The 25,365-nt window shown below is 38.9% G+C and overlaps 2 protein-coding genes and 2 pseudogenes across 3 annotated transcripts; 3 read left to right on the top strand and 1 right to left on the bottom strand.

Annotated features, from left to right (window-relative positions):
• Window positions 1–1,714: 1,714 nt before the first annotated feature.
• On the top strand, window positions 1,715–5,103 carry LOC115677836 (sulfite exporter TauE/SafE family protein 5-like). Its single transcript, XM_030601057.2, has 4 exons — window positions 1,715–2,536; window positions 3,863–3,997; window positions 4,096–4,245; window positions 4,453–5,103. Exons 1-4 carry the CDS (start codon window positions 1,730–1,732, stop codon window positions 4,768–4,770), a joined length of 1,410 nt encoding a protein of 469 aa, XP_030456917.2. The 5' UTR covers window positions 1,715–1,729; the 3' UTR covers window positions 4,771–5,103.
• Window positions 5,104–9,384: 4,281 nt separating this feature from the next.
• Window positions 9,385–13,013, top strand: LOC115677835 (sulfite exporter TauE/SafE family protein 5-like; annotated as a pseudogene).
• A 6,319-nt stretch (window positions 13,014–19,332) lies between these two features.
• LOC115677839 (sulfite exporter TauE/SafE family protein 5-like) lies at window positions 19,333–22,145 on the top strand (annotated as a pseudogene).
• Window positions 22,146–22,483: 338 nt separating this feature from the next.
• LOC115677838 (thioredoxin-like protein CXXS1) lies at window positions 22,484–24,246 on the bottom strand. 2 transcript variants are annotated; one of them, XM_030601060.2, is made up of 3 exons: window positions 24,083–24,246; window positions 23,676–23,798; window positions 22,484–22,830 (listed from the first exon to the last, which is right to left on the bottom strand). In XM_030601060.2, the coding sequence occupies exons 1-3, from the start codon at window positions 24,182–24,184 to the stop codon at window positions 22,678–22,680; spliced, it is 378 nt and encodes a 125-aa protein (XP_030456920.1). In that variant the 5' UTR covers window positions 24,185–24,246; the 3' UTR covers window positions 22,484–22,677. The 2 variants fall into 2 exon arrangements, with proteins under 2 accessions (XP_030456920.1, XP_056159793.1); XM_056303818.1 differs by having other exon boundaries at window positions 24,143–24,227.
• Window positions 24,247–25,365: the final 1,119 nt, after the last annotated feature.

The following is a 25,365-nucleotide window of genomic DNA, read 5'->3' as shown; positions in this document are numbered from 1 at the left end:
TTAATTCTCAATTCCAAATTTTCTGAAATCAATCCATCGGCTCCATTTCGGGTTTCGACGTGCTCTCACTAAGGATAGCATCCTGTCTAATAATAAAGTAAAAACGTTAGAGTGAAAAATAAAAGTAAAAATCATTCGCCCCCGCAGAATTATATAACTCTACAACAAAAAACTTTCTCATCTCCTACCTTCTCTCTCCTAATCCATCTAAATTCTCTCTCTCTCTCTCTCTCTCTCTCTCTCTCTCTCTCGCCATAGGCCAAGCTTCAACCGTCCCATCAGGAGCAGCCCTCCCGCTTCAAGGAGTCTCAATTGCAGTCCTGGACAACCTTTTCATTAAGGACAAAAGCCACTAAAAACAAAATCATTGAACGGTGAACATATTTACTTTAAATTTTTTTTAATAATATCAAAACTCTCAAAATATTTTTGTATATCACATTTACCTTCTGTCAAAATTCTGTTAACAAAATCATTAAAATTTTACCTACAAATACTCCAAAAACAAACAGTGCTGACATGACGCCTACGTGACTATAAAACGACGTTATTTTGATTGAAAAATCATCTAACAGAACATTGACGGATGGCAAATATGTCACATAGGTACAAATTTTGAATTTGTTATATCACAAAAAAAAAGCTTTAGGATAAATCCGTCGCGATAAAAATAATTTAGGATTTTCAATATCACAAAAAGTGTTCGTAATAAATGTGTCCAGTCAAAATAGTTTTGAATTTTTTTGCAACTTTTACCCTCACATTAATTACATACCAAAAGATAACACAAATCTCTCTCTCTTTCTTCAATGATTTTTTCATTAATTACATCATAAAAGATACACAAATATCTCTCTCGAATGATTTTTTACTAACTTTGAGACTTTTCACTCATCGAAAGTAAACAGGAAAGTTCACAATCCTGGAAGTGGACAGAGCTTCATCGTTTTAGTAGCGGTAAGCGATTTCCGATCCAGTCCGAACAAACTCAAGAATCGGAAATTGGACCAGGAGGACCGGTTCCCAATTTCTAAGATCGGGGACCGGACCGGCTTGTCTTGGGACCGCGGACCGGTCTAATCCGGTCCCATTCCAATTGGACCAATCACTTATTGGTAAAAGGTAAGTGGGAATTTGAGAAATTATATTAGGCTTTTCTGTTTTTTTTCAAAAATGTTAAAAAGTAAATAAATATATATATGAAAAAATTAAAAATATACATTTATCGGTCCGATCCGGTCCGGTTCCCACCCTAGAACCGGGAATTGGATCGCTTGGAAACCAGTTTTACTTTAAGGAATCGGAAACCGGATTGATATTCTCTAGAACCAGACCAAATCGGTCAGTTCAATCTTGTCCGGTCCGGTCCGATCCCAATTTAGACGGTCCATCTTGCTCGCCCCTACGTTTTAGCATAGACGAATTGCATGATTTGTGTTTTTTTTTTGTCCTCACCAAACTTTGGCATGATTTGCTTTTTCCTTACCAAACTTGGATGTATTATCCCAGCTGTTAGCCTCCCCACTTTCCCATTCTTTAATAATTACTTCACTTTCTGCTGTGCTGATAACCAATCATAATCACTTTTTAACTATTTTTTTTTATTTACTCGCCTTCTGTCGGTTTCGTCACTAATGCCAGGCAAAGTACCAAAAGATCCTTCCCTACCTCCCGTGTATAAAGAGTGTGCAGGTTCATTTCTATGGTCCACTGACCAAAGTCCCTCAACATGAACAGTGCATTCCTACTCTCAGCCCTCTTCTTCTTCTTCTTCACAATCCTAAGCGTTTCACATGCTCAAGGAGGGGGACCCATCTCAAGTATCACGAGAAGTCATGATCTTTCCAGCCAAACTCATCAATGGAGACACACCCAGATGACGAAACCACAAGAGACCCATGTCAAGTTTAAGTCTTTTCCACCTCCAATGGTGCAAGCAGGTGTCTTGTGCTTCGTAGCAGCTGCTGTTTCGAGCGCAGGTGGGATTGGTGGAGGTGGACTTTTCATACCAATTCTCGCTATAGTTGCAGGCCTTGAGCTCAAGACAGCCTCGAGCTTCTCAGCTTTCATGGTCACTGGTGGTTCCATTGCGAATGTCATCTGCAACTTGATCATCAAGAGCCCCAAGTTTGGTGGCAAGTGCTTGATTGACTATGACATTGCACTCCTCTCGGAGCCATGCATGTTGTTGGGAGTCAGTATAGGTGTCATATGCAATGTTGTCTTCCCCGAGTGGCTCATCACGATACTATTCACAGTCTTTCTTGCTTGGTCCACCTTTAAGACCTGCAAAAATGGGGTCTCGTATTGGAAACTGGAGTCAGAGGAAGCGAGAGAGATAGTACACTTGGAAAAAGGGTCTGTGCGAGAGGGGGGTTTTGATGGGTCAGAGGAAGCCAAAATTGCAAAAAAGCCTCTTTTGGGTGTTGAACCAAAATGTCAAGAAAAGTTTCCTTGGATGAAATTGGGGGTTTTGGTTCTGGTCTGGTTTTCATTCTTCCTCGTGTATGTACTTCGTGGAAACCGAAATGGACAGGTTTGTTTCTTCTGTTACACTTTTTTTGTTTTGTTTCATCTCCTTCAACTCCATCATCGTAGATGATGCTAAAGAATCATCATGTCCCTGTGACTGAATTATGTAAATGAATACAGCATACCAAAAGATATATCCATGTTATCTTCATGTTCAGAATATAGAGGCGGATCATGCTGGATCTTTTTGCCTTGTTCTTATCTAGTGAGTCACCTTCCATTGATTTTTTAAGTAACTGGTAATCAGGATGTTTATGGATTTATCTCAATAATGATATTGTCTCAGACGTGAAAAGAATTTTGTGGATAAACTTGTTGCTCATGCAGGGGACATTTGGTCATGTTACAGAGCAGCAAATTTGTTCCTTTGTGTTGTATAATTCAGGGATGACTTGCTTGATTCTTGAATGTGGGACTAATGTAGGTCTAGATTTGTAATATTCTAATCCACCGTGTAAATCCTGTGAACTCAGGTAATATAAGATTCTGAATGTCAGAAGTTTAAAATTTTATTATTATTTTAGATATACATGAACATTTTCTTCTTTTTCTTCTTTTTTTTTTTTTGCTTTTCAAACAGATTACTGGAGGTTGATGTTTGATCAAGCAAAAGAGGATTGATAGATAGACTTGAAGCTTAAGATGAAAATCTTATACTACAAAACAAAGCCAAGTATTAAGAAGCCCCACAGATATCTCCAAAGAAGATAAAGAAATTAGATTCATTATTCCTTATCTTTGTCCTTTTGACAGATCTTTTGTCATTCATTCTGGTGTTATGTTGAAAGCTTTTTCTTTTTTCTTTTCTTTTTCTAAACTGAAGTATGTCATTCCACTCATATAGTGTACTTGTCTATGGATGGTGGTGACTCGCGAGCTTGCTATAAATCAATTTTGAAGTGTCAACTGATGGAAGTAAACTACATGGACTTTAATATCAGTATTAGTTGCTTTCAGTGAATGCAACTTGGAAGATGCTTTGTGCTAGCAAATTGAACCTAGAAAGAAACCAACAAATAAGCTGCGGTATTTACAATCTCGGATGTTGCCATGAAATTACTATATTGATACCATGGTCCTCCATTCTTGTCTTGTATGAGAAATGACCTCTTTGTGATGATGGGACCACTCATCTTAGGTCCACTGCACCATTTTTGCTTAAACTTTACAGCACACTAACCTGCCGCAAAATTTTCTCTCTTCTTTTTTCTTTTCTTTTTCCTGAGCAAATCCTTGCAAAGATTCTTCATATGACTGTCCTTCAATATTATCTTTTCCTCCAACTTTATGCTACAGATTTAACGTGCATGATTTTTGAAATCATGTGCAGAGTATCATCACAATTGAACCATGTGGTCCAGGATATTGGATACTCTCATCTGTTCAGATTCCACTAGCTGGGGTCTTCACTTCATGGATTCTTTTCAGGAAAGAAAGCATTCAACATCAAGTTTCGAGCCAGCAGGTGTTTAATTATATACAGAAAGAGATTAATAAGAACTGTAAAAGTTGTAAATTAGCTCGATTACTTGAAGTTCATTAAGATGTGGTTCTTTTTTTAAGGACATTGATGACCCAAACAGAGAAGGACCAACCAACAGGCTTATTTTTCCGGTAATGGCACTGTTAGCTGGACTTCTGGGCGGAATTTTCGGAATAGGCGGTGGAATGCTTATAAGCCCACTCCTCCTGCAAGTGGGAATTGCACCTGAGGTAACTTCTTGGTCAAAATATCAATTGCTACTCTACCGTTTCCTCGTACGAGCTGGCAGAAATTATTAGGTGAAGTCACGTTAATGTTTAGCATCATAGACTAAGCCAATTGTACCTGTAAGGTCCGTATCCTATATGAAAGACCGAATCTGTTAGGCCGAGCCCAATTCAGATTTTGTTTGCCATAACCTGCACTTCATCTTGCAGATTACAGCAGCGACTTGCTCGTTCATGGTTTTCTTCTCGTCCACAATGTCGGCACTCCAGTATATCCTATTGGGGATGGAGCACACAGACATCGCCCTGATATTTTCCTTCATCTGCTTCGTCGCATCACTTCTGGGAATAATCGTAGTTCAGAGGGCCATAAGAGAGTACGGGAGGGCCTCGCTCATCGTGTTCTCCGTCAGCATTGTGATGGCTTTGAGTACGGTTCTCATCACCGGATTCGGAGCTGTTGAGATCTGGAATGACTACATTTCAGGTAAGTATATGGGATTCAAACCTCCCTGTCGACGACTCTAGCGCATGGAATTTTCGCTAAGCGCACTCGCTGTAAAAGTTAGAAACAGCTCGTTTCTCTTCAACTAGTAAGGAATAGGGAGAGATAGGCATACTCTCATCTCAGTTGGGACGACGCCAACACATTTGAGCATGTCTCTCTATAGGAGACTGTTCCAACAGACTAGTTTTACTATCTCCGGTATTTTATTGTGTAACAATGGGAGCGGAAGGGCCGTGCATGGAGCTTTCTTGACCTGGAAAGATGATCCTTTGTAAAATAGTGTAAGACGAGTATGATAATCCTTGCCATGAGATTGACTTTTCAATATTAAGCACGATGGAGCATTCATACAATTCCGCGACGTATCTTATCACTCAAAACTCGAAACCAATCTGGTACCCCGATCGAAATAGAATTATAAAGGGAGTTATTTTTATTCAATCGTCTCTTTTTGGATTTGTTTAGTTGAATATTTTATGTTGGATACTGAAGGCACCAATGATAACCATTCTGTTTCCCGGAACAGGTTTGGAACAAAAATCCGTTTGATAAAATAATTTCATTTTTTTATTTCTAGGACAAATTTTGGCCTAGAAATAGATTTGGAATAGAAATGAGAAGTTAAAATTTTCTACTTTTCTATTGGAACAGAATTAGAAAAAACAACTATCTCTTATTGTTCATTCTTCTTGCCCGCCGCCCCCACGACCCCGCTCGCCTACGCCGCCGTCGTGCGTGGCCGTGCGCCCCTCTGCTTGCACTGCTGCCGCCACCCCTCACCGGCCGGCCACCAGAAACAGAAATTTAAGAATAACTTATCAAGCGAATTTCTATTCCGGGAATAGAAATTTTGTATTGTTATCAAACGTTAGACTTGTTAAACGGGTGAGTCAGGTCAGGTTTGAGTCGAGTCATAAATGGTCCGGCCCAAATTGACTCATTAACTCATTTATAACCCATTTATTTATAATGTCACCCGACCCGACCCGATCCATACTCGACCCATACTCGACCCAACCCATATTGCTAAAACACTCATATATTTAACTCAATATAGGAAAACTTATTTTTATGACTTTTTTTAAAAATTATACTACTAAAACATTTTCATGCAATACAATTTTTAATTATATTTTTTATTTTATTAATTTTAATTTTTTTAAAATCCAATTTTTAAAATTTTAAAATTTTTAATCTTTCCTTTATTTTTGGCCTGTGGCCGGCCACCGGCCATGGGCGAGGATGAGCTCGTCGAAGGCCGGCGAAACTCGAGCTCGCTAATCTGACGAGGCTGAGGCCTCGCCGGCCTCAGGCGAGACTCGAGCTTGCCCGATTCCGGCGAGCCAGATCGGCGAGGCCTCGGGCTCGCCGGAATAGGGCGAGGTCATTCCTCCCTTGTGGCCGGTCGCTGATCGCTGGCCATCGCTGTGATTGGCCACCGGCCGAAAAGAGAAAGAGAAAAGAAATAAAATTAAAAAAAAAGAAAGAAAAGAAAAGAAAAAATAAAAATAAAAATTTCGATTTTTAAAAGAATATTTTTATAAAAAGGGGGTGGGTTTAATGAGTGGGTTGGAAATAGGTTCCACACTCAATCCATTAAAACCCATTTATGATAGACTTAAAATTTTAAAATCTATTTAAGATGGGCTTTTCAAAGTTGTATTGACTCTTTTTTTTTTAATGGGTCATATATGGGTTTTAAGATCCATTTAACAGGTCTATCAAATACTACTTTTTGTTTAAAAACTCGTCCGGGGAATAAGGTTGGGGACGAGAAATATTGTCATTCACGTCCTGAGTAATCACATAGTTCCCCAGTTATTTTGATCTGTAGTAAGTGATTCCAGAAACCAAAGGAATGCACAGGAGACACTGACTATGACACGAGACTCCCATCTTCAGAGGTTACTTCATTTGCATATAGAGGGTAGACTTTAATTTCTACGTAGCATTCAGTTAATAGATCAATACATTGTGAAGATTGATGCATGACGTTCTCGCAAACTAGCAATGGACGAAACACTTGGATGTCAACAATTTATCGAGAGATGATGTTTCGAAAACTCAAACTGCAGCGCGGAGAGATGGGCAAGGATGAATGCTGTCGATGAAACTCCGAGGACAGAGGTAAAAGATGGCTGAACTTGTGGCAACCCGCTATTAAAACATTCGACGATTACAATATCGATGATACCGCAAAACGAATTTAATTTACGAAGAACAACATGCTTGCAAGTACCAACACCATGGCAGACTCAAGACCCCAAACTTTCACAAAGATCCAAACGTGCGGTGTCCGCCCTGTCGGGGGCAAGATGCTGTCACTAAGAGGAGAAAAAAAGACAGCACTACACAAAAGTGAAGGCAGGAGAATCACCTCTTATACTTTTCAAAATCTCGATAAGATAGTGATCACGCCCAGTCAAATCGGTCCTTGACATTTAGTCACCCGTTCAATAACCGCGCACGTTTGTTTCGAGTCTACTCCATCCTCCTCCTTCGCAGGATCTCTTTGTTTCTTCAATCAATACCAAGCCCACGTCACGATCCTAGACCTTTCACATCGATAAGATGTAGTTGTCTAGGGAAGTGGTCGAGCATTCGACTCCTTTTAAGAAAACGTGTACCGCTCGAAATTTATAATCAAGTCCCGACTTCCTTTCGTTCGAAGAAGAGGATACGTATATTTTGTAAAAGGGAGCCGCCTTTGGTCCTTAAGCCTAGATTTTGCTAAAGTGGATTTAACACCATTAAAAAAAAACAAAAACAGATGTCGACATGAATTTTCTCGTTTTGAGACTAAACCGACATCACTATGTGTTTGAGTGACCATATAAGAGAAAATCTTTTTTCATGGAGTAAAAAAAAATGCAAAACCTAGTTTTCCAAGAAAAGGAAGATAAAAAAAGGTAAATATCACGAAAAATTTCAAATTATTTCACTTATAATAAATTTACCCCGAACTAATGTTTTGACCACCTCAAACTTCATATTAGTACACATGTGACAAATTTACCAGTGTTTATTTTCGTTAAATTTTACTGTTAAATTGCTAAATTGAATGACTCGTGACAATTGACGGGATGTACCAGTTTAAGATTTTACCCCTTCGTTCTTCACATATTTACTATTTATGATTTTTCGTAATATTAATTCATAAAAAAATGAATTAAAGGATACAAAATACATTGGAGACCGCTGACAACTCACCTTCCTCAATGGATGCTATCTAGACCCTAAGCGACGTTGACTGCCACGTCACTCCTCAACCCCATGCTGCTGCTGCTGCTGCACCAGGAGCGGTCCTGTCCAGTGATTGGTCGCCACGTGTGCCATTCCGTCGATGTGGCATGAAGACGGCTGGGGGCTACACGGAGAAACGTGAGGAAGCGGGGGCACTTGTCAATCTGAGAAGTGGGCCCCCGCCTGGACACTTGGCAACCAATTACTGGACTGGACTGTGGCCTACGTGGCACTCCCGGAGCACGCAACCAATGCGGGTGTGTATCTCTCTATCTCTCAAAATGTGTGTGTGAGTGAGTGGGCATGATATAAGAACATCGTGACCATTTCTTCTCGCGGTCGTGGGCTCAACCGACGCACGATTAGTTGTTTTTGTGTGTGTCTCTCTCTATGTATGTATGTTTTTTTTTTTCTCTCCGTATTGTTAATTTCCTTTTACTGTAACTAATTCGGTGCATGCTTGGCACCACGAGAGCCTCATCAGCGTCACGAGTGCACATAAGAATGTTACATAAACATCCAGATCGTCCTGATCAAGCATTTTTGCCGTATGACTCCCTTACTTCGTGCGGAGCACCGAAAAAAGTAGATGGGCCATTTTAAAACGAAGAAAGAGGAGCGACAATATTGGTTCTTGCGCAAAAATCTTGAGACTACTAGTGTGGCGGCTAAGGGTGAGTAATGTTGCAGGTTCAGGGAACCGGCTTTCGAAGAATCACGTAGTTTCGGTGGTTTAAAATCTGGGAACTTGACTAGGTTCGATCCAATTCCTCGATTGAGTCTTGCAGCCGTCAATTCTATCCAGGAACTTAAATGGCCAGGCCATGGTCGGATCCCTAGCTAACTCGAAATTGAATCGTCTCTGACCCAGTGAACATATTTTGACAAAAGAAAATCCATTACTAACAAGTTGGCAACTCAAAATAATAATATAGAAAAGGCTTTCAAAGACAAACGTTTAAACTGAAAATTTAAAAAAAAAAAAGATTAGTTATTGTGTTTTGATATATTTGAAACAAAAAACAAATTGAAAGGCGAGTTCCCGGTTCTATCGGGCAGCCAATTAGGTTCCAAGTTAGTTCTCGAGTGGACCAATTCAACTCCCAAGTCTAGATTTTTTCAGAATCAATCCCTTGATTTTGTTTTCGATTCAAGCTCTAAACTCGACCATGCTCATCCCAATGGTAGCACTATCCTTAAAAATTAAAATGAAGTAGAAGGGTCAATTCAACCAAAAAAAGAGAAAAGTAGAAGGGCCAAAACAGGAATAAAAACAAAAACAAAAGAAAAACAAAAATAAGTCCAACCTTCTCTCTCCAAATCCATCTAGATCTCTCTCCATCTCTAGCCATAACCGAAGCATCAACCGTCCCTCGCAACATTCTCTCCATCTCTTGAATTTTTAAGTCTTCGAGAGTAAACAGAAGTTCGAGGAATTGCATGTTTTTGCTTTTCCCTTCACTTCAATAATTACTTTCACTCCTTGCTGTGCTAGTAGTTGGTAATGATCACGTTCTGCATTTATTTGTTTACTCACTTTTTGTTGGTTCCCCCACTAATGCCATGCAGAAGATCAAGTATCCCTCTCAACCGCTGTATATCAGGAGAGTGCAGTTTTTAGTTTCTGTCCATTCACCAAGCTCTCTCAATATGAAGAATCAGAGACTCTCCGCTCCGTTCCTACCCTCAGCCATCTTCTTCTTCTTCTTCTTCTTCTTCACGATCCTAGGCCTTTCCCATGCCAATGGAAGGGAACCCATCTCAGGAATCACCAAAAGTCACGATCTTTGCAACCAAACTCATCAATGCAGACACACCCAGATGACGAAATCTCAAGAGACTCACGTCAAGTTGGAGTCTTTTTCACCTCCGGTGGTGCAAGCTGGTGTCTTGTGCTTCGTAGCATCTGCAATTTCGAGCGCGGGTGGGATTGGTGGAGGTGGGCTTTTCATACCGATTCTGACTATAGCTGCAGACCTCCAGCTCAAGACAGCCTCGAGCTTCTCGGCTTTCATGGTCACTGGCGTGTCGATTGCGAATGTCATCTGCAACTTGACCATCAAGAGCGCCAAGTTTGGTGGCAAGTGCTTGATTGACTATGACATTGCACTCCTCTCAGAGCCATGCATGTTGTTGGGAGTCAGTATAGGGGTCATATGCCATGTTATCTTCCCCGAGTGGCTCATCACGATACTATTTGCAGTCTTTCTTGCTTGGTCCACCTTTAAAACCTGCAAAAAAGGGGTCTCGTATTGGAAACTGGAGTCAGAGGAAGGGAGAGAGAGTACACTTGGAAAATGGGTCTGTGAGAGAGGGAGGTTTTGGTCGGTCAGAGGAAGCCAACATTGCAAAACAGCCTCTTTTGCGCGTTGAACCAAAATGTCAAGAAAAGTTTCCATGGATGAAATTGGGGGTTTTGGTTCTGGTCTGGTTTTCATTCTTCCTTGTGTATATTCTTCGTGGAAATCGAAATGGACAGGTTTGTTTCTTCTGTTACATTTTTTATGTTGTTTTTTTTTATCTCCTTTAACTCCGTCATCATCTTGATAATGCTAAATAAGTTATCATGTCACCTGTTATCATGTCCCTGTGACTGAATTAGGTGAATGAATACAGTATACGAAAAGATCTGTCCATTTTGTTTTCATTCTCATTATTTTTTTTCAATTACAGATCATTCTCAATATATAGACAGATCATACTAGATCTTATTGCCTAGTTCTTATCTAGTGATTCGCCTTCAACTGAATTTTTAAGTAACTCATGATTAGGATGCTTGTGGATGTATCTTCAAAATAATATTTTCTCAGTCGTGAAAAGAATTTTGTGGAAAAACTTGTTGCTCATACCGGGGACATTAAGTCATGTTACAGAACAGTAAATTTGATTCCTTTGTGTTCCATAATTCAGGGATGACTCGCTTGATTCTTAAATGTAGGATTCATGTGGGTCTAGATTTGTAATATTCTAATCTACCGTGTAATTTCTGTGAACTCGGGTAACATAAGGTTCTACAGGTCAGAAGTTTGAAAATTTTTGATTATTTAGATATACACATACAATTTTTTTTGGCTTTTTAAACAGATTACTGGAAGTTGATGTTTGATCACATTTGGATGGGCAAAAGAGGATTGATAGAGTTGAGGCTTAAGATGAAAATTTTTTACTACAAAACAAAGCCAAGTATTGAGAATCAACAGCTCCACAGATATCTCCAAAGAAGATAAAGAAATTAGATCCATTATTCCTTGCTTTTGTCTCCTTAGAAGGGTCCTTTCAACAGATCTTTGGTCATTCATTCTGGTGTTATACTGAAAGCTTTTTCTTTCTTCTTTTCCTTTTCCAAAATTGAAGTGTCTCATTCCACTCATATAGAGTACATGTTTATGGATGGGGACTCCTTAGCTTGCTCTAAATCAATTTTTAGGTGTCAACTGATGGAAGTAAACTACATAGACTTCAATATTCAGTTTGAGTTGCTTTCGGTGAATGCAACTTGGAAGATGCTTAATTAAACCTAGGAAGAAACCCACAAATAAGCTCTAGCATCGCAATCTCGGATGTTGCCATCAAATTACTATATTGATACGATGGTCCTCCTTTCTTGTCTTGGATTCACATAACACTTACCAGAAATGGCCGCTTTATGATGATGGTACCACTCATCTTTGGTCAACAGCACCATTTCTTGCTTAAACTTTACCTCACACTAACTTGCCGCTAAATTTTCTTTTCTTTTGCCACGTTCCTGAGTAAATCCTTGCAAAGATTATTCATATTACTGTCCTGCAATACTATCTTTTCCTCCAACTTTATACTACAGATTTAATGTGCATGATGTTTTAAATTATGTGCAGAGTATCATCCCAATGGAGCCCTGTGGTCCAGGATATTGGTTACTCTCATCTGTTCAGATGCCACTAGCTGTGGCCTTTACTTCATGGATTCTTTTCAGGAAAGAAAGCATTCAACATCAAGTTTCAAGCCAGCAGGTGGTTGGTTAAATGTAGAAAAAGTTCAATAAGAAGTGTAGAAGTTATTGTAATAAATTAGCTCAATTGCTTAAAGCTCATTAAGATGTGGTTCTTTCTTAATGGACATTGATGACCAGAACAGAGAAGGACCACCCAACAGGCTTATTTTTCCGGTAATGGCGCTGTTAGCTGGACTTCTGGGTGGAATTTTCGGAATAGGCGGTGGAATGCTTATAAGCCCACTCCTCCTGCAAGTGGGAATTGCCCCTGAGGTAACTTCTTTGTCAAAATATCATTTGCGACTCTACCTGTCCTCACAAGAGCTGCGAGAAATTATTAGGTGAAGTCGCTTTAATGTTTAGCATCATAGACTAAGCCAATGGTAGAAAACCTGCGAGGTCTATATCCTATGTTATGGCTCCCACCCACTTCGGATCATACCGTTTCTGAAATGCCAACCCCAATTCATATGTTGTTAGCCATAACCTGCACTTCATCTTGCAGGTTACAGCAGCGACTTGCTCGTTCATGGTTTTCTTCTCGTCCACAATGTCGGTGCTCCAGTATATCCTATTGGGGATGGAGCACACGGAGACCGCCCTGACATTTTCCTTCATCTGCTTCGTCGCGTCACTTCTGGGAATAATTGTGGTTCAGAGGGCCATAAGAGAATACGGGAGGGCCTCTCTGATCGTGTTCTCTGTCGGCATTGTGATGGCTTTGAGTACGGTTCTCATCACCGGGTTCGGAGCTGTTGAGGTCTGGAACGACTACATTTCAGGCAAGTATATGGGATTCAAACCTCCCTGTTGACGACACTAGCGCACGGAATTTTGGCTAACGCGGTAAAAGTTAGAAACAATTCGTTTGAGAGTTAGGCATAATCTCAGCGAATTCACGTATTGACGTATCCAATTTGTGGGATGAGGCCAGCGTGTTTGAACATGTCTCTCTACAGGAGAGTGTTCCAATAGATTAGTTTTACGATGTCAGTGAATTTTCTTGTGTAAAGATGGGAGTGGAAGGGCCGTGCATGGAGATTTCTTGACCTGGAAAGATGATCCTTTTTGAAATCTTGTAAGACAAGTATGATAATCTTTGCCATGAGATTGACCTTTGAATATTAAGCACAATGGAGCATTCATGCAATTCCGTGACGTATCTTATCGCTCAAAATTAGATATCAATCCCGATGCCCTCATTGAAATAGACTTATAAAGGGAATTGCTTTTATTCAACCATCTCTTTTTTTTATTTATTCAGTCGAATATCTTATGTTAGATACTAAGTAATTGCATAGCGCCCCAATTATTTTGATCTTTTTTATGCGATTGAAGAGTAGTAATGCTATGTTTAATAGTTAGGATAAAATTCAGGATAGGATAAAATTTATTATATCCCGTGCTTGGTTTGTGCTCAAGACAAGATAAAGTCGGATATAAGAGGGACATAACCTGGATTAATTATCTAATGGGGGAGGTGGAATAAAAGTCGAATATAAGAAGGACATAACCTGGATTAATTTATCTAATGGGGGAGGTGGAATAAAAGTGGATATGATTTTTAATATCCATAATATAAAAGTTATTTTTCTCCAATAACAAACTTCTTAAATTAATAAAATTAAAATAATATTTGAATATAAATAATATTTGATTTCTAATATAAAAAAAATTCAAAACAACAACTTCATTTTTATTTATTCCTATTTTTATTTATATTTCGAATTTCTTTCTATCTTATGATATACATTCAACATATATAAATATATATTTTAATATTTATATTTATTACATATTTTAGGTATTTTAGTATTTTAGGTATATTAGTATAGTTTACTATTTAATAAAATTTTATTAGAGAATGATGGAAGGGGAAAGAGGGAAAAATAATGGACATGATAGATGTGAAAATGTCCGGCTTTACCGCGATTAACCAAACAGTTTATAGGATATAGCAAAAAACAGGTCTCGTGTTGGAAACTAGAGTCAGAGCAAGGGAGAGAGATAGTAAATGAATATTGGATACTCATGCTGGGGACATTTAGTCATGTTACAGAGCTGCAATGTTAGCTTGAAAATGAATATTTTCTCGGAAGCAAGAAGAACTCTGTAGAAAAACTTTGTTGCTCATGCGGGGGACATTTAGGTGCTGCATGAAAACCATTCTGGTTCTGTCCAGAACTGATTTTTTGTTCCCAAAATCAGTTTTGGACTAGAAACCCGTTTGGTAACGCAATTTCATTTTTCTATTTCCGGGACAAGTTTGCTTCCAAACTCGATTAAACCAGAAATGAGAACCAAAAAAAGTTGGTTTTCATTTACGGAACAAAAGTGAGAACCATTTACGAGGAATTCATTTTCTTCAACACACATATTCATATGGAAGTCACGATCTTTGAGGTGAGAAAAAAAAAGCAAAAAATCAAAAATTTCAAAACTTAACAGAATGGTTTAGAATATGTGGCTACCCACTTTCAGTGAAATTTAAATTTTTTTAGGTACCGAAAAAAATAAATAAAAATAAAAAATTTCAAAATTTCACAAAATGGCTTAGAAAACCTATGGCCACCCACTTTGAGCAAAATTTAATTTTTTTAGTTGCCAAAAAAAAATTCTAAAATTTAAAAACTTCACAGAATATCTTAGAATATCTGTGGCCACCCAATTTGAGGGAAATTTTATTTTTTTAGGTGCCGAAAAAAATAAAAAAAAAAGCAAAAAATAAAAAATTTCAAAACTTCACAGAATAGCTTAGAATACTTGTGGCCATCCACTTTGAGTGAAATTTTAATTTTTTAGGTGCGAAAAAAATAAAAATAATAAAAAATTTCAAAACTTCACAGAATAGGCTTAAAATACTGTAGTACACCACTTTGAGTGAAATTTAAATTTTATTATATGCCAAAAAAAATAAAAATAAGCAAAAAAGTAAAAATTTCAAAACTTTACAGAATGGCTTAAAATACCTGTGGCCACCCACTTTGAGCGAAATTTTATTTTTTTAGGTGCCGAAATAAATAAAAAAAAAATTCAAAACTTCACAAAATGGCTTAGAATACCTGTGGCCATCCACTTTAAGTGAAATTTAAATTTTTTTAGGTGCCGAAAAATATAAAAAACTTCACATAATTGCTTAGAATACCTGTAGTACCGCTTTGAGTGAAATTTAATTTTTTTTAGGTGTCGAAAAAAAAAAAAAAAAAAAAGCAAAAAGAAAAATTTTCAAAACTTCACAGTGTGGCTTAGAATACATGTGGCCATCCACTTTGAGTGAAATTTAATTTTCTTTAGGAACCAAAAAAAATCAAAAATACCATTTGGGCATCTAAAAAAAAATTAAATTTTACTCAAAGTGGGTGGTTAGAGGTATTGTAAGTCATCCTGTGAAGTTTTGAAATTTTTAATTTTTTATGTTTTTTTTCACCTAAAAAAATTTAAATTTCACTCAAAGTGGATGGCCACATGTATTCTAAGTCATTCTGTGAAGTTTTGAAATTTTTGATTTTTTGCTTTTTTTTCACCTCCAAAAATTAAAATTTCACTTAAAGTGGGTGGCGACAGGTATTCTAAGCCATTTTGTAAAGTTTTGAAATTTTTGAGTTTTTGAATTTTTTTGGGCACCTTAAAAAATTTAAATTTCACTCAAAGTGGGTGGCCACATGTATTCTAAACTATTCTGTGAAGTTTTGAATTTTTTGATTTTTTGATTTTTTTTGGGCACCTAAAATAATTTAAATTTCACTAAAAGTGGTGGTCACAGTATTCTAAGCGATTACGTGAAGTTTTGAAATTTTGATTTCTTGATTTTTTTGAAAAAATTCAACAAATTTCCTATTTTCCCGAAATCTAAATTTTTTTATTTTCTCGACATTTTGATGATTTTTTCTGGAATTTTTCAATTTTTTGGGATTTTTTGAATTTTTTTTAAAGATTTTTATGAATTTTTCGGATTTTTTATTTCATTTCTAAAAAAATGGATTTTTGTTCCTGGAAATAGAATTTTCTGTTGTTTATCAAACGGGTTTTTATTTCAGGAAATAGAAATTTTGTGCTGTTATCAAACGGGTTTCTGTTCTAGAAATAGAAATTTTTTGTCATTATCAAACGGGTTTTTTTTTCTCAGAAACTCATCCAGGAACCAGAAATAGAAAAATCTATTTCTGGTTCAGGAACTCATTCCGGAACAGAATGGTTATCATTCGCTACCTTAGGTATTACAGAACTGCAAATTTGTTTCTCTTGTGTTCTATGATTGAGGGATGACTCGCTTGATTCTTACATGTGGGACTCGTTTGGGTCTAGATTATAACATTTCAATGCACTGTGTAAATCTTTTATTTATTTTAGACATTACATATGCATTTCTTTCTTTTTGATTTTTTAAAGAAATTGCTGGAAGTCACGGTTTGATCACATTGGAAAGAGCAAACGAGGATTGATAGACTAGAGGCTTAAAATGAAAAAGATTTTACTACAAAACAAGGCCATGTATTAAGAATCAAGAGCTTCACAGATATCTCCGAAGAAATAACGGAATTAGATCCGTTATTCCTTGTTTTTTGTCTCCTTAGAAGGGTCCTTTGAACAGGTCTTTGCCATTCATTCTGGTGTTATATTGAAAGCCTTTTGTCTCGAGTACATGTTTATGGATGGTGCTATCTTTTGATAAGATTCAATTGTACTTGGTATGCAATGTGTAATGTGCCCCCCCCCTTGGAGCCATGTTAATAACACAAAAGGAAATTTTACATTTCAAGAGGTTTTTTCGGGTTCACATATGTGTGGAGGTAGAGATATTTCAATAATTAATTCCTAATTTCGGCGAATTTCAATTTTTAACTCAATAAAAGAGAGATCTGTTTCTATTGCTCCCGAGTAACCCAGCCCCATGGGGTTTTGTAATGCGGTTGGATCACAAGATAATACATCTAAAGTTGTTGATCAAAACGCTTTTAAAAGTATGTATGCCACGAGACAACTAATTACGATTGGGAAAAACCATCCCCAAAGGGGATTACATATCTCTCGAGAGCTAGCGACGAATGACAAGAAAAGATGCGAAATGGGCAATATCGATGCCGAAGCAAACCGTGCCAGATATAAAGACGACCCGTAGAAGCTCGGATCCACAAGTTACGCGTCCCTGACGACTGTTAGCTACGCAAGTCCTTCCGATCGAAAATAAAAAAAAAAAATCATGCGAGTCCCACGAGAAATCTAATTGCATTCAAATAACGTGATCGCACGCGGATATGTGAATCCTAATCTAAGCAAAGAATTTTCCGGGGCCCCGAACAGCATCGGGAGGCGGGGCCCGATCAGAATTTTAAGATCAGTAAAAGAGCTCCCTTCCCATCATCCTTGGCTCACCCTCGCTCAGGAAGAGAGTGCGTGGATTGGTCTAGTGGGTGGGTTGGACATGTGTTCCAAACTCAACCATTTAAACCCATTTATCTTTAAGCTTTAAAATTTAAAACCCATTTAAAGTTGATTCTTTAAAATTAAAGTGACCCATATATGACCCATTTATTTTTAAATGGGTCATATATGGGTTTAAGACCCATTTTGACACCTCTACTGTTTAGCTTGCTCTTGATCGGTTTTTAAAGCCGAAACTGATGGAAGTATACTAAAAACATAGACTTCAATATTCGGCTTGAGTTGGTTTCAGTGAATGCAACTTGGAATATGCTTTATGCTGGCAAATCAAACCTAGGAAGAAACCAACAAATAAGCTCAAGTATCACGATCTCTAATTTTACCGTGAAATCACTATATCGATCCCATGGACCGCCTCTCTTGTCTTGCGTTCATATAATACTTGCCGGAAATGGCCGGCTTATGATGATGAAACCACTCATCTTAGATCCACTGCACCATTTCTTGCTTGAAGTTTTACATTACACTAACTTCCTGCTCGATTTTCTTTTCTTTTCTGTTTATTTTTCCGTGTTCCCGTGTAAATCCTTGCAAAGATTCTTCAGATGACTGTCCTGCAATATTATCTTTTCCTCCACATTTTACTACAGATTGAATACTCTCATCCGTTCAGATTCCTCTAGCTGTGGCCTTTACTTCGTGGACTCTTATCAGGAAAAAAAGCATTCAACATCAAGTTTCAAGTCAGCAGGTGTTTGGTTATATATAATTGTTATTGTAATAAATTAGCTTAATATGAATGAACTAGAAGCTCGTAAAGATTGGGTTCCTTTTTTATAAGACATCGAAGGCGTATAATAGGATAAAAATATCAAATATACATAGCTTGTCAGGTAATCGATTTTACTTTTCCGTTTCTCGTGTCGGTAAAAGTTTCAAAGTTCAAAATTTTTCGAGCAAACTCAACATGAACTATGTTTAATATCAAAGATTATGCGAAGAGCCATGTGGTCATTTGACTTCTAGCCTGCATCATAGGTGCGTGTATCTTCATCAATTGTTGAGACCTTAACCTAGTCGATGTTACGTCGTCATTGAAGTCTGAAAGCCACATTCCAATAGAGGAAATCTATTTGGTATTGGAAATTCTCGAAACTGAATCTACACCCTCAAGTGTACCAGGGGCTATTAACAACTGAAACTTAAAAAAAAAAAATGGAGGACAAGTTTCTAGTTCTACTAGCCGACCGCTTCGGTTCCAAGTTAGCTCTCAGGTGGACCAATTCGGTTCCCAAATCTAGATTTTCTAGCATCAAATCCTTGATTCGGTTTCTGATTCCTGCTTTGGAACAGGACCCCCTGGGACCATGCTCACTCTAGTGGTAGAATTACTAGAGTTTTTTTTGGTCAGAGAATTACTAGAGTTTGACAACAGAAAAACCTTCTCGTTTCCTACCTTCTTTTCTCTCCAAATCCATCTAAGTCTCTCTCTCTCTCTCTCTCTCTCTCTCTAGCCATAACGGAAGCTTCAACCGAGTCTCTCAGGAACAGCCGCCCTGGTTCAAAGAGTCATAATTGCGGCCTCCACAACCTCTTCATTTGTTAAATACTGAAAAAAAGATAAAAATCTCTCTATCTCTTGAACAGTTTGTGGACTAACTTTGAGACTGTTAAGTCATCGAAAGTAAACAGAAGTTCACAATTCTTGTAGTGGACACAGACTGACCAGTTCATAAGTAAAAATCCCTCAGGAGCAGCCATGTTTTAGCATTGACGAATTGCATGATTAGCTTTTCAATGATATTAACGAAGCATGGTAGTCTCACCACTTCCACATTCTTTTATAATTACTTCCCTTGTTGCTGTGCTTGTAACTTTCTGTTTGGTCCCTCAATAATGCCATGCAGATGACCAAAGATCCTTCTCAACCTTGTCTATGGAGAGTGCAGTTTCAGTTTTTGTCCATTCCTCGAGCTCTCTCAATATGAAGAATCAGAGAGACTCTGCTCAATTCCTACTCTGAGCCATCTTCTTCTTCTTCACGATCCTAAGCCTTCCTCATGCTAAAGGAAGGGAACCCATCTCAAGAATCACAAAAAGTCATGATCTTTCCTACCAAACTCATCAATGGAGGCACACCCATATGACGAAATCTCAAGAAATTAATGTCAAGTTCAAGCTTTTTTCTCCTCCAATGGTGCAAGCAGGTGTCTTGTGCTTCATAGCAGCTGCTATTTCAAGCGCTGGTGGGATTGGTGGAGGTGGGCTTTTCATACCAATTCTTGCTATAATTGCAGGCCTCCAGCTCAAGACAGCCTCAAGCTTCTCAGCTTTCATGGTCACTGGTGTGTCAATTGCTAATGTCATCTGCTACTTGATTATCAGGAGCCCCAAGTTTGGTGACAAGTGCTTGATCGACTATGACATTGCACTACTGTCCGAACCACGACTGTTGTTGGGAGTGAGTATTGGGTTCATATGCAATGTTGTCTTCCCTGAGTGGCTCATCACCATACTATTTGCAGTCTTTCTTGCTTGGTCCAACCTTAAGACCTGCAAAAAAGGGGTCTCGTATTGGAAACTGGAGTCAGAGCAAGGAATGGAGATAGTAAACTTGGAAAAAGGGTCTGCGAGAGGTGGGTTTTGATGGGTCAGAGGAAGCCGAAATTTCAAAAGAGCCTGTTTTGCGTGATGAACGAAAATGTCAAGAAACGTCCCCATGGATGAAATTGGGGGCATTGGTTCTGGTCTGGTTTTCATTCTTCTCGGTGCATATTCTTCGTGGAAATTGATACGGACAGGTGTGTTTCGTCTGTTACGCTTATTTTTTGTTGTTGTTTTGCTGTGATCTCCTTTAACTCGATCATCTTAGTTAAGGCTAAGGATGTTTCATGTCCCTGCGACTGAATTATGTGAATGTATACCGTACTCCAAAAGATCTAACCATGTTATCTTCACTGTCATTATTTATTATTCAATTGCAGATCATGTTCAATATATAGGCAGATCATGCCAGATCATTTCGCCTTGTTCTTATGTAGTGGGTCACTTTCAACTGAACTTCCAAGTGATTGACAAACGGGACGTTGGTACGTTTATCTTGAAAATGATATTTTCTTGGAGGCAAGAAGAACTCTGTAGAAAACATTGTTGCTCATGCAGGGGACATTTAGTCATGTTACAGAACCGCAAATTTGTTTCTCTGAACCGAGTCTTTTATCATTCATCCTAGTGTTACATCGAAAGCTTTTACTTCTACCTTTACTCTTTCCAAAATTGAACTCGATGTATCTCTCTCCCTTCAGATCTCCCTTCAGAGGGAGTACACGTTTATGGAGGGTGACTTCAGCTTGCTCTAAGTCAATTTTAAAGCCACAACTGATGGAAGTAAACTAAACTACATGGCCTTCGATATTTCCATTCGAGTTGGTTTCGGCGAATGCAACTTGGAACATGCCTTGTGCTAGCAAATCGAACCTAGGAAGAAACCAACAGATAAGCTCAAGCATCACAATCTCGAATTTTGCCATGAAATCACTATATCGATCCCATGGACCGCCTCTCTTGTCTTGTATTCATATCACACTTACCGGAAATGGCCGGCTTATGATGATGATTACCACTCATCTTAGGTCCACTGCACCATTCCTTGCCAAAAGTTTACATTACACTGACTTCCCGCTAGATTTTCATTCCTTTCCCCTTTTTTTTTCCTCTCTGCGTTCCTGAGTAACTCCTTGCAAAGATTCTTCACATGACTGCCCTGCAATATTATCTTCTCCTCCAACTTTTTACTACAGTTTTAATGTGCATGATTTTTGAAGATATGTGCAGACAAATACCCCAGTGGAGCCCTGAGGTCCAGATTATTGGATACTCTCATCCCTTCAGATTCCACTAGCTGTGGCCTTTACTGCGTGGACTCTTTTCAGGAAAGAAAGCATTCAACATCAAGCTTCAAGCCAGCAGGTGGTTGGTAACATACATAAGAGAGATGCGAACCATCAAAGTTGAAGTAATAAATTAGCTTATTATGAATGAACTAGAATCTCATTACGATGTGGTTCTTCTTTTACAGGACATCGATGGCCCTAGCAGAGAAGGACCAGCCAACATCCTTATTTTTTCCGGTAATGGCACTGTTAGCTGGACTTCTGGGCGGAATTTTCGGAATAGGCGGTGGAATGCTTATAAGCCCGCTCCTCCTGCGAGTCGGAATCCTGAGGTAACTTCTTGGTCACGTATTATTTGCGACTCTACCTTTTCCTCGCATGAGCTGGGAGATTACTAGGTAACGGTACCGTAACGTCTAGCATCACAGACAAGGCGAATCGTAGAAAACTGGTCAGGTCCGTGTCCTATTTTATGGGCCACGCCAACGACGGATCGTACCATTTCTGAAATGCCAAATCTGTTAGGCTGAGCCTAATTCAAATTCTGTTAGCCATAACCCGCAGTTCGTCTTGCAGGTTACAGCAGCGACTTGCTCGTTCATGGTTTTCTCCTCGTCCACCATGTCGGCGCTGCAGTATCTCCTATCTGGGATGGAGCACACAGATCGCCCTGATATTTTCCCTCGCCTGCTTCGTCGCGTCGCTTCTGGAAATTATTGTGGTGCAGAGGGCCATAAGATAACATGGGAGGGCCTCGCTCATCGTGTTCTCCGGGAGCATTGTGATGGCTCTAAGCACGGTTCTCGTCACCGCGTTCACGGTTCTCGTCACCGGGTTCAGAGCCGTTGAGATCTGAAAGGACTACATTTCAGGCAAGTATATGGGATTCAAACCTCCTTGCTGACGATGCTACTTTTGCGCTTAAGATTTCGCGAAGCGCGGACACCATGAAAGGTAAATCGGCCGATTTCCCTACAACTAATATGGAATAGGGAGAGTTAGGCATTTGTTCACTCATGACAAGAGACAGACATGGACACGACACTCCCATCCAAAGAAATAACTTCATTTGCAGTTGAAAGATCAATCCATTGTGAAGGGCGATATGCACGACATTCTCCGGAAAGTATTGAGTAAATATGCAGACGGAGTTCGTATATTTACCCTGTTCTGTAATAATCACACGGCTTCACAAGGGATGAGTAGAGATCGGCACATGACGAACGCTGTCGATGAAATTCCAAAGACGAAGGTAGAAGATCATTGAACTTGTGGCAACCCACCATTAAAACATTTGACACTTACAAGATCGATGATACCACAAGTCGAATTTACAAACAGCAAGCTCGTAAATATTAACACCACGGCACTCAGACCACAAATCTTACAAAGACCAAAATGCACGGTGTCCGCCCTGTCAGGGCGAGAAGCTGTTACTAGGCAACGCTTGTGCGAAAGGACTGCACGAAACCATCTATCCTTTTCCTTATCTCTTCCGGATTTGCACCCACTAGCTTGTCGACTGGAGTTCCGTCCTTCATCAGTAAAAATGTCGGCATGGCTTTTACCTCCATTCTAGTCGCCACCTCCTACGGAAAGCAAACCTCAAAAAATTGATGTCTCCTCACAGGCAAAGGCTCGGTAAATACATATTGATTAGCCAAAGAAAAAGTGACAAGATTTTTCAAAAGCATCACAGACTTGCTATGCCTAAAAGCCTTATCTGCTCTTCATTCGTCGATGATCAAGAAGACAAACTTTGCGATGCATAAGTACCCTTTATCTTTTTTCCCCTCAATTACATATCAGAAGAGACATGTGATTGTTGGAACGTGAGCTTATAAAGCCCGGCATGCCAATTTCAAAAGCCTTAGCTACTTTGAACAGTCACAAACCAGACATCAGACGTTCTAAATCATAAATGGGAAAAAAGAAACACGCCTGCGAGAAATTTCAGCAACTATGCATCCCGGGTTGAATGTTTTAATTGCTTTCCAAAGAATCTGAAACAGTTTCACCGCAGATCAAGAATGAACTCCCAAATTTTTCACAATGGAGTTGTTCTAATACTACAGCAAACATCCAGATTTAAGTTGCAGCAGAAAGCATAGAGTTATCAAATGGGAAAAAACTCTCCAAGAGGTCGGAGAAAACGCTTGTTGCTTGAATGAAAACCATAATCCCATCCCTTAGTTAAAACAAAACAAATTCTAATCTTGCTAGACAAGAAAAAAATCTCATACACTACACTTCCCTATAAATACTATGTCACGTACTTATGTACAAGAAGAAAATAGTACAAACACCTGATGATGTCAATGATATCCCAAGTCTACACTTTGGATATAGCCAATGATGGATTCCATTCTATTGTAACGAGCTAAAACTCAAATTCTCCTGCACAATTACTCTGAGAGAAAAAGTTAAGTGTTACCTTAACATCGTCAACATCAACCGTGAGGAACAGAACATCTGGGAACGTCGAGGCCAGCTCCTCAAAGAACGGGTTCATGGCCACCGAAGGCATGCACCAAGCAGCAGTGAAGTGCACCACCACCTGTATCAACACCCATCACGCAGCCCCACAAAAATCACATCGACCAACCACACAACTTCATCGAAATTCACCGCCCAAATAAAGTTTCAATGTCAAATCCATTAAACTAAAACTCAATACGCAAATCAAGGAATGAAACAGGGATTGGAGCAAGTAGCAGTCATCAGGAGGCAAAAAGCTCGGAACTTTGACAACACCCAAGTCGAAATGTTTCTGAATTACGACAGAGAAGACCCAACAGCACGAGAAGACGCAGAAAAAAAGAAGAAGAAAAAACACTATACAGGGCAGGCTTGAGCGTTGGCCGGAGCCAAGTAGGAATCCCACGACTCGGGCGACTCGACTTTCACGACCCGGGACTTGTTCTGCTGCTCTTGCCCTTCCATTCTTTGCTAGTTCTGATTTTCTTCTCCTGCCTCCTTCAAGAGATCATATGTCTTCTTCCCTGAGATTTCATCTTATTTTAAGCAAGAGCTCATGCCTTTTTTCTTAGTTCTAATTGGAGAGAGGAAGGGAAGGAGGGGGACCCACTTCTGGATATGCATTAGGAATTGGGAAGGAATTTTGATTCCCAGCACCATCCTTGGGGCGCCCGCCTTATTGTCCCTTCTCAGGACCATGGCCCACTTCATCTTCTTTGGTGGGCCCCAACGGCCCACTTGCTCGTCAATCCTTCAATCTGTCTTGAGTAACGGGAGTGACCATAGTTTCAGAATAGACAGAGAACCAAATCGATAGGAACCTGTTCAATTTCGGGTATCGATAGAAACCTATTTAGTTTTAGGTTATAGGGTATGCTAGATAGATTTCAAGTTCTAAAAATTGGGAAACTTGTTTTGACGGGTGGGTTCTAGATTTTGGGTAAGTGGAACATGAAACAAGTTTTTGTGTCTTTCTTGGTATGTCTTCGCATGATCTTGTTGTATTTCACGGCGTTCGATGATGAGTGTATAATTTGTAACCACTAATATGAACTTCCATTTTATGACTGAGACTTATACTTTGTTAATATTTCATATTCTTCGTGTGTCTAAATATAAGTTGTGGTCAGCAAATTGTAGCAGCAAGTAGTGGTCATTAAAGGTAATGATTCATTACAATCATTCCATTAATAATACAAGTAGAAACCTAGATAAATCCTGGAACCTTTGACAAGATAGGTTCCATGTTTTAGAATATGCATAGTAGGTTCCGAGTTCCAAAAAATGAGGAACCTATTCCGATAATAGGTTCCAGCTTCTACATGGAACCTATTCAGAATCTCAAACTGCTCATCCTTATTGCGTAATGATGGCTTAATGAAACTATTTACTTAGATCATAAACGTAATTTTGCAAACTGATTTGTCATGCTATAAAGTGGATACATCTAAATGATAAATAAAATCATATCCAAGCATTTCGGTAGAAACCCATTACATCACCTTTCAAATTTAATTTTTGATAAACCGATCATTTGACTTTATTGGAATTATTGATTTCACGCTTATATGTTTGCTTTTTCTTTAGTTAAAATGTAAGGATGTCGTTCGATTCTTGATAGGTTTTGTTAGGGCGTGTCTCGAATC

This window comes from Syzygium oleosum, unplaced genomic scaffold (assembly GCF_021117445.2).
Source record: "Syzygium oleosum isolate NSW1041296 unplaced genomic scaffold, Sole_v2.1 Sole_v2.29, whole genome shotgun sequence".
NCBI classification, from domain to species: domain Eukaryota; kingdom Viridiplantae; phylum Streptophyta; class Magnoliopsida; order Myrtales; family Myrtaceae; genus Syzygium; species Syzygium oleosum.
The sequence above is the reverse complement of the archived record's forward strand: the minus strand, read 5'-3'. Positions and strand labels throughout refer to the sequence as shown.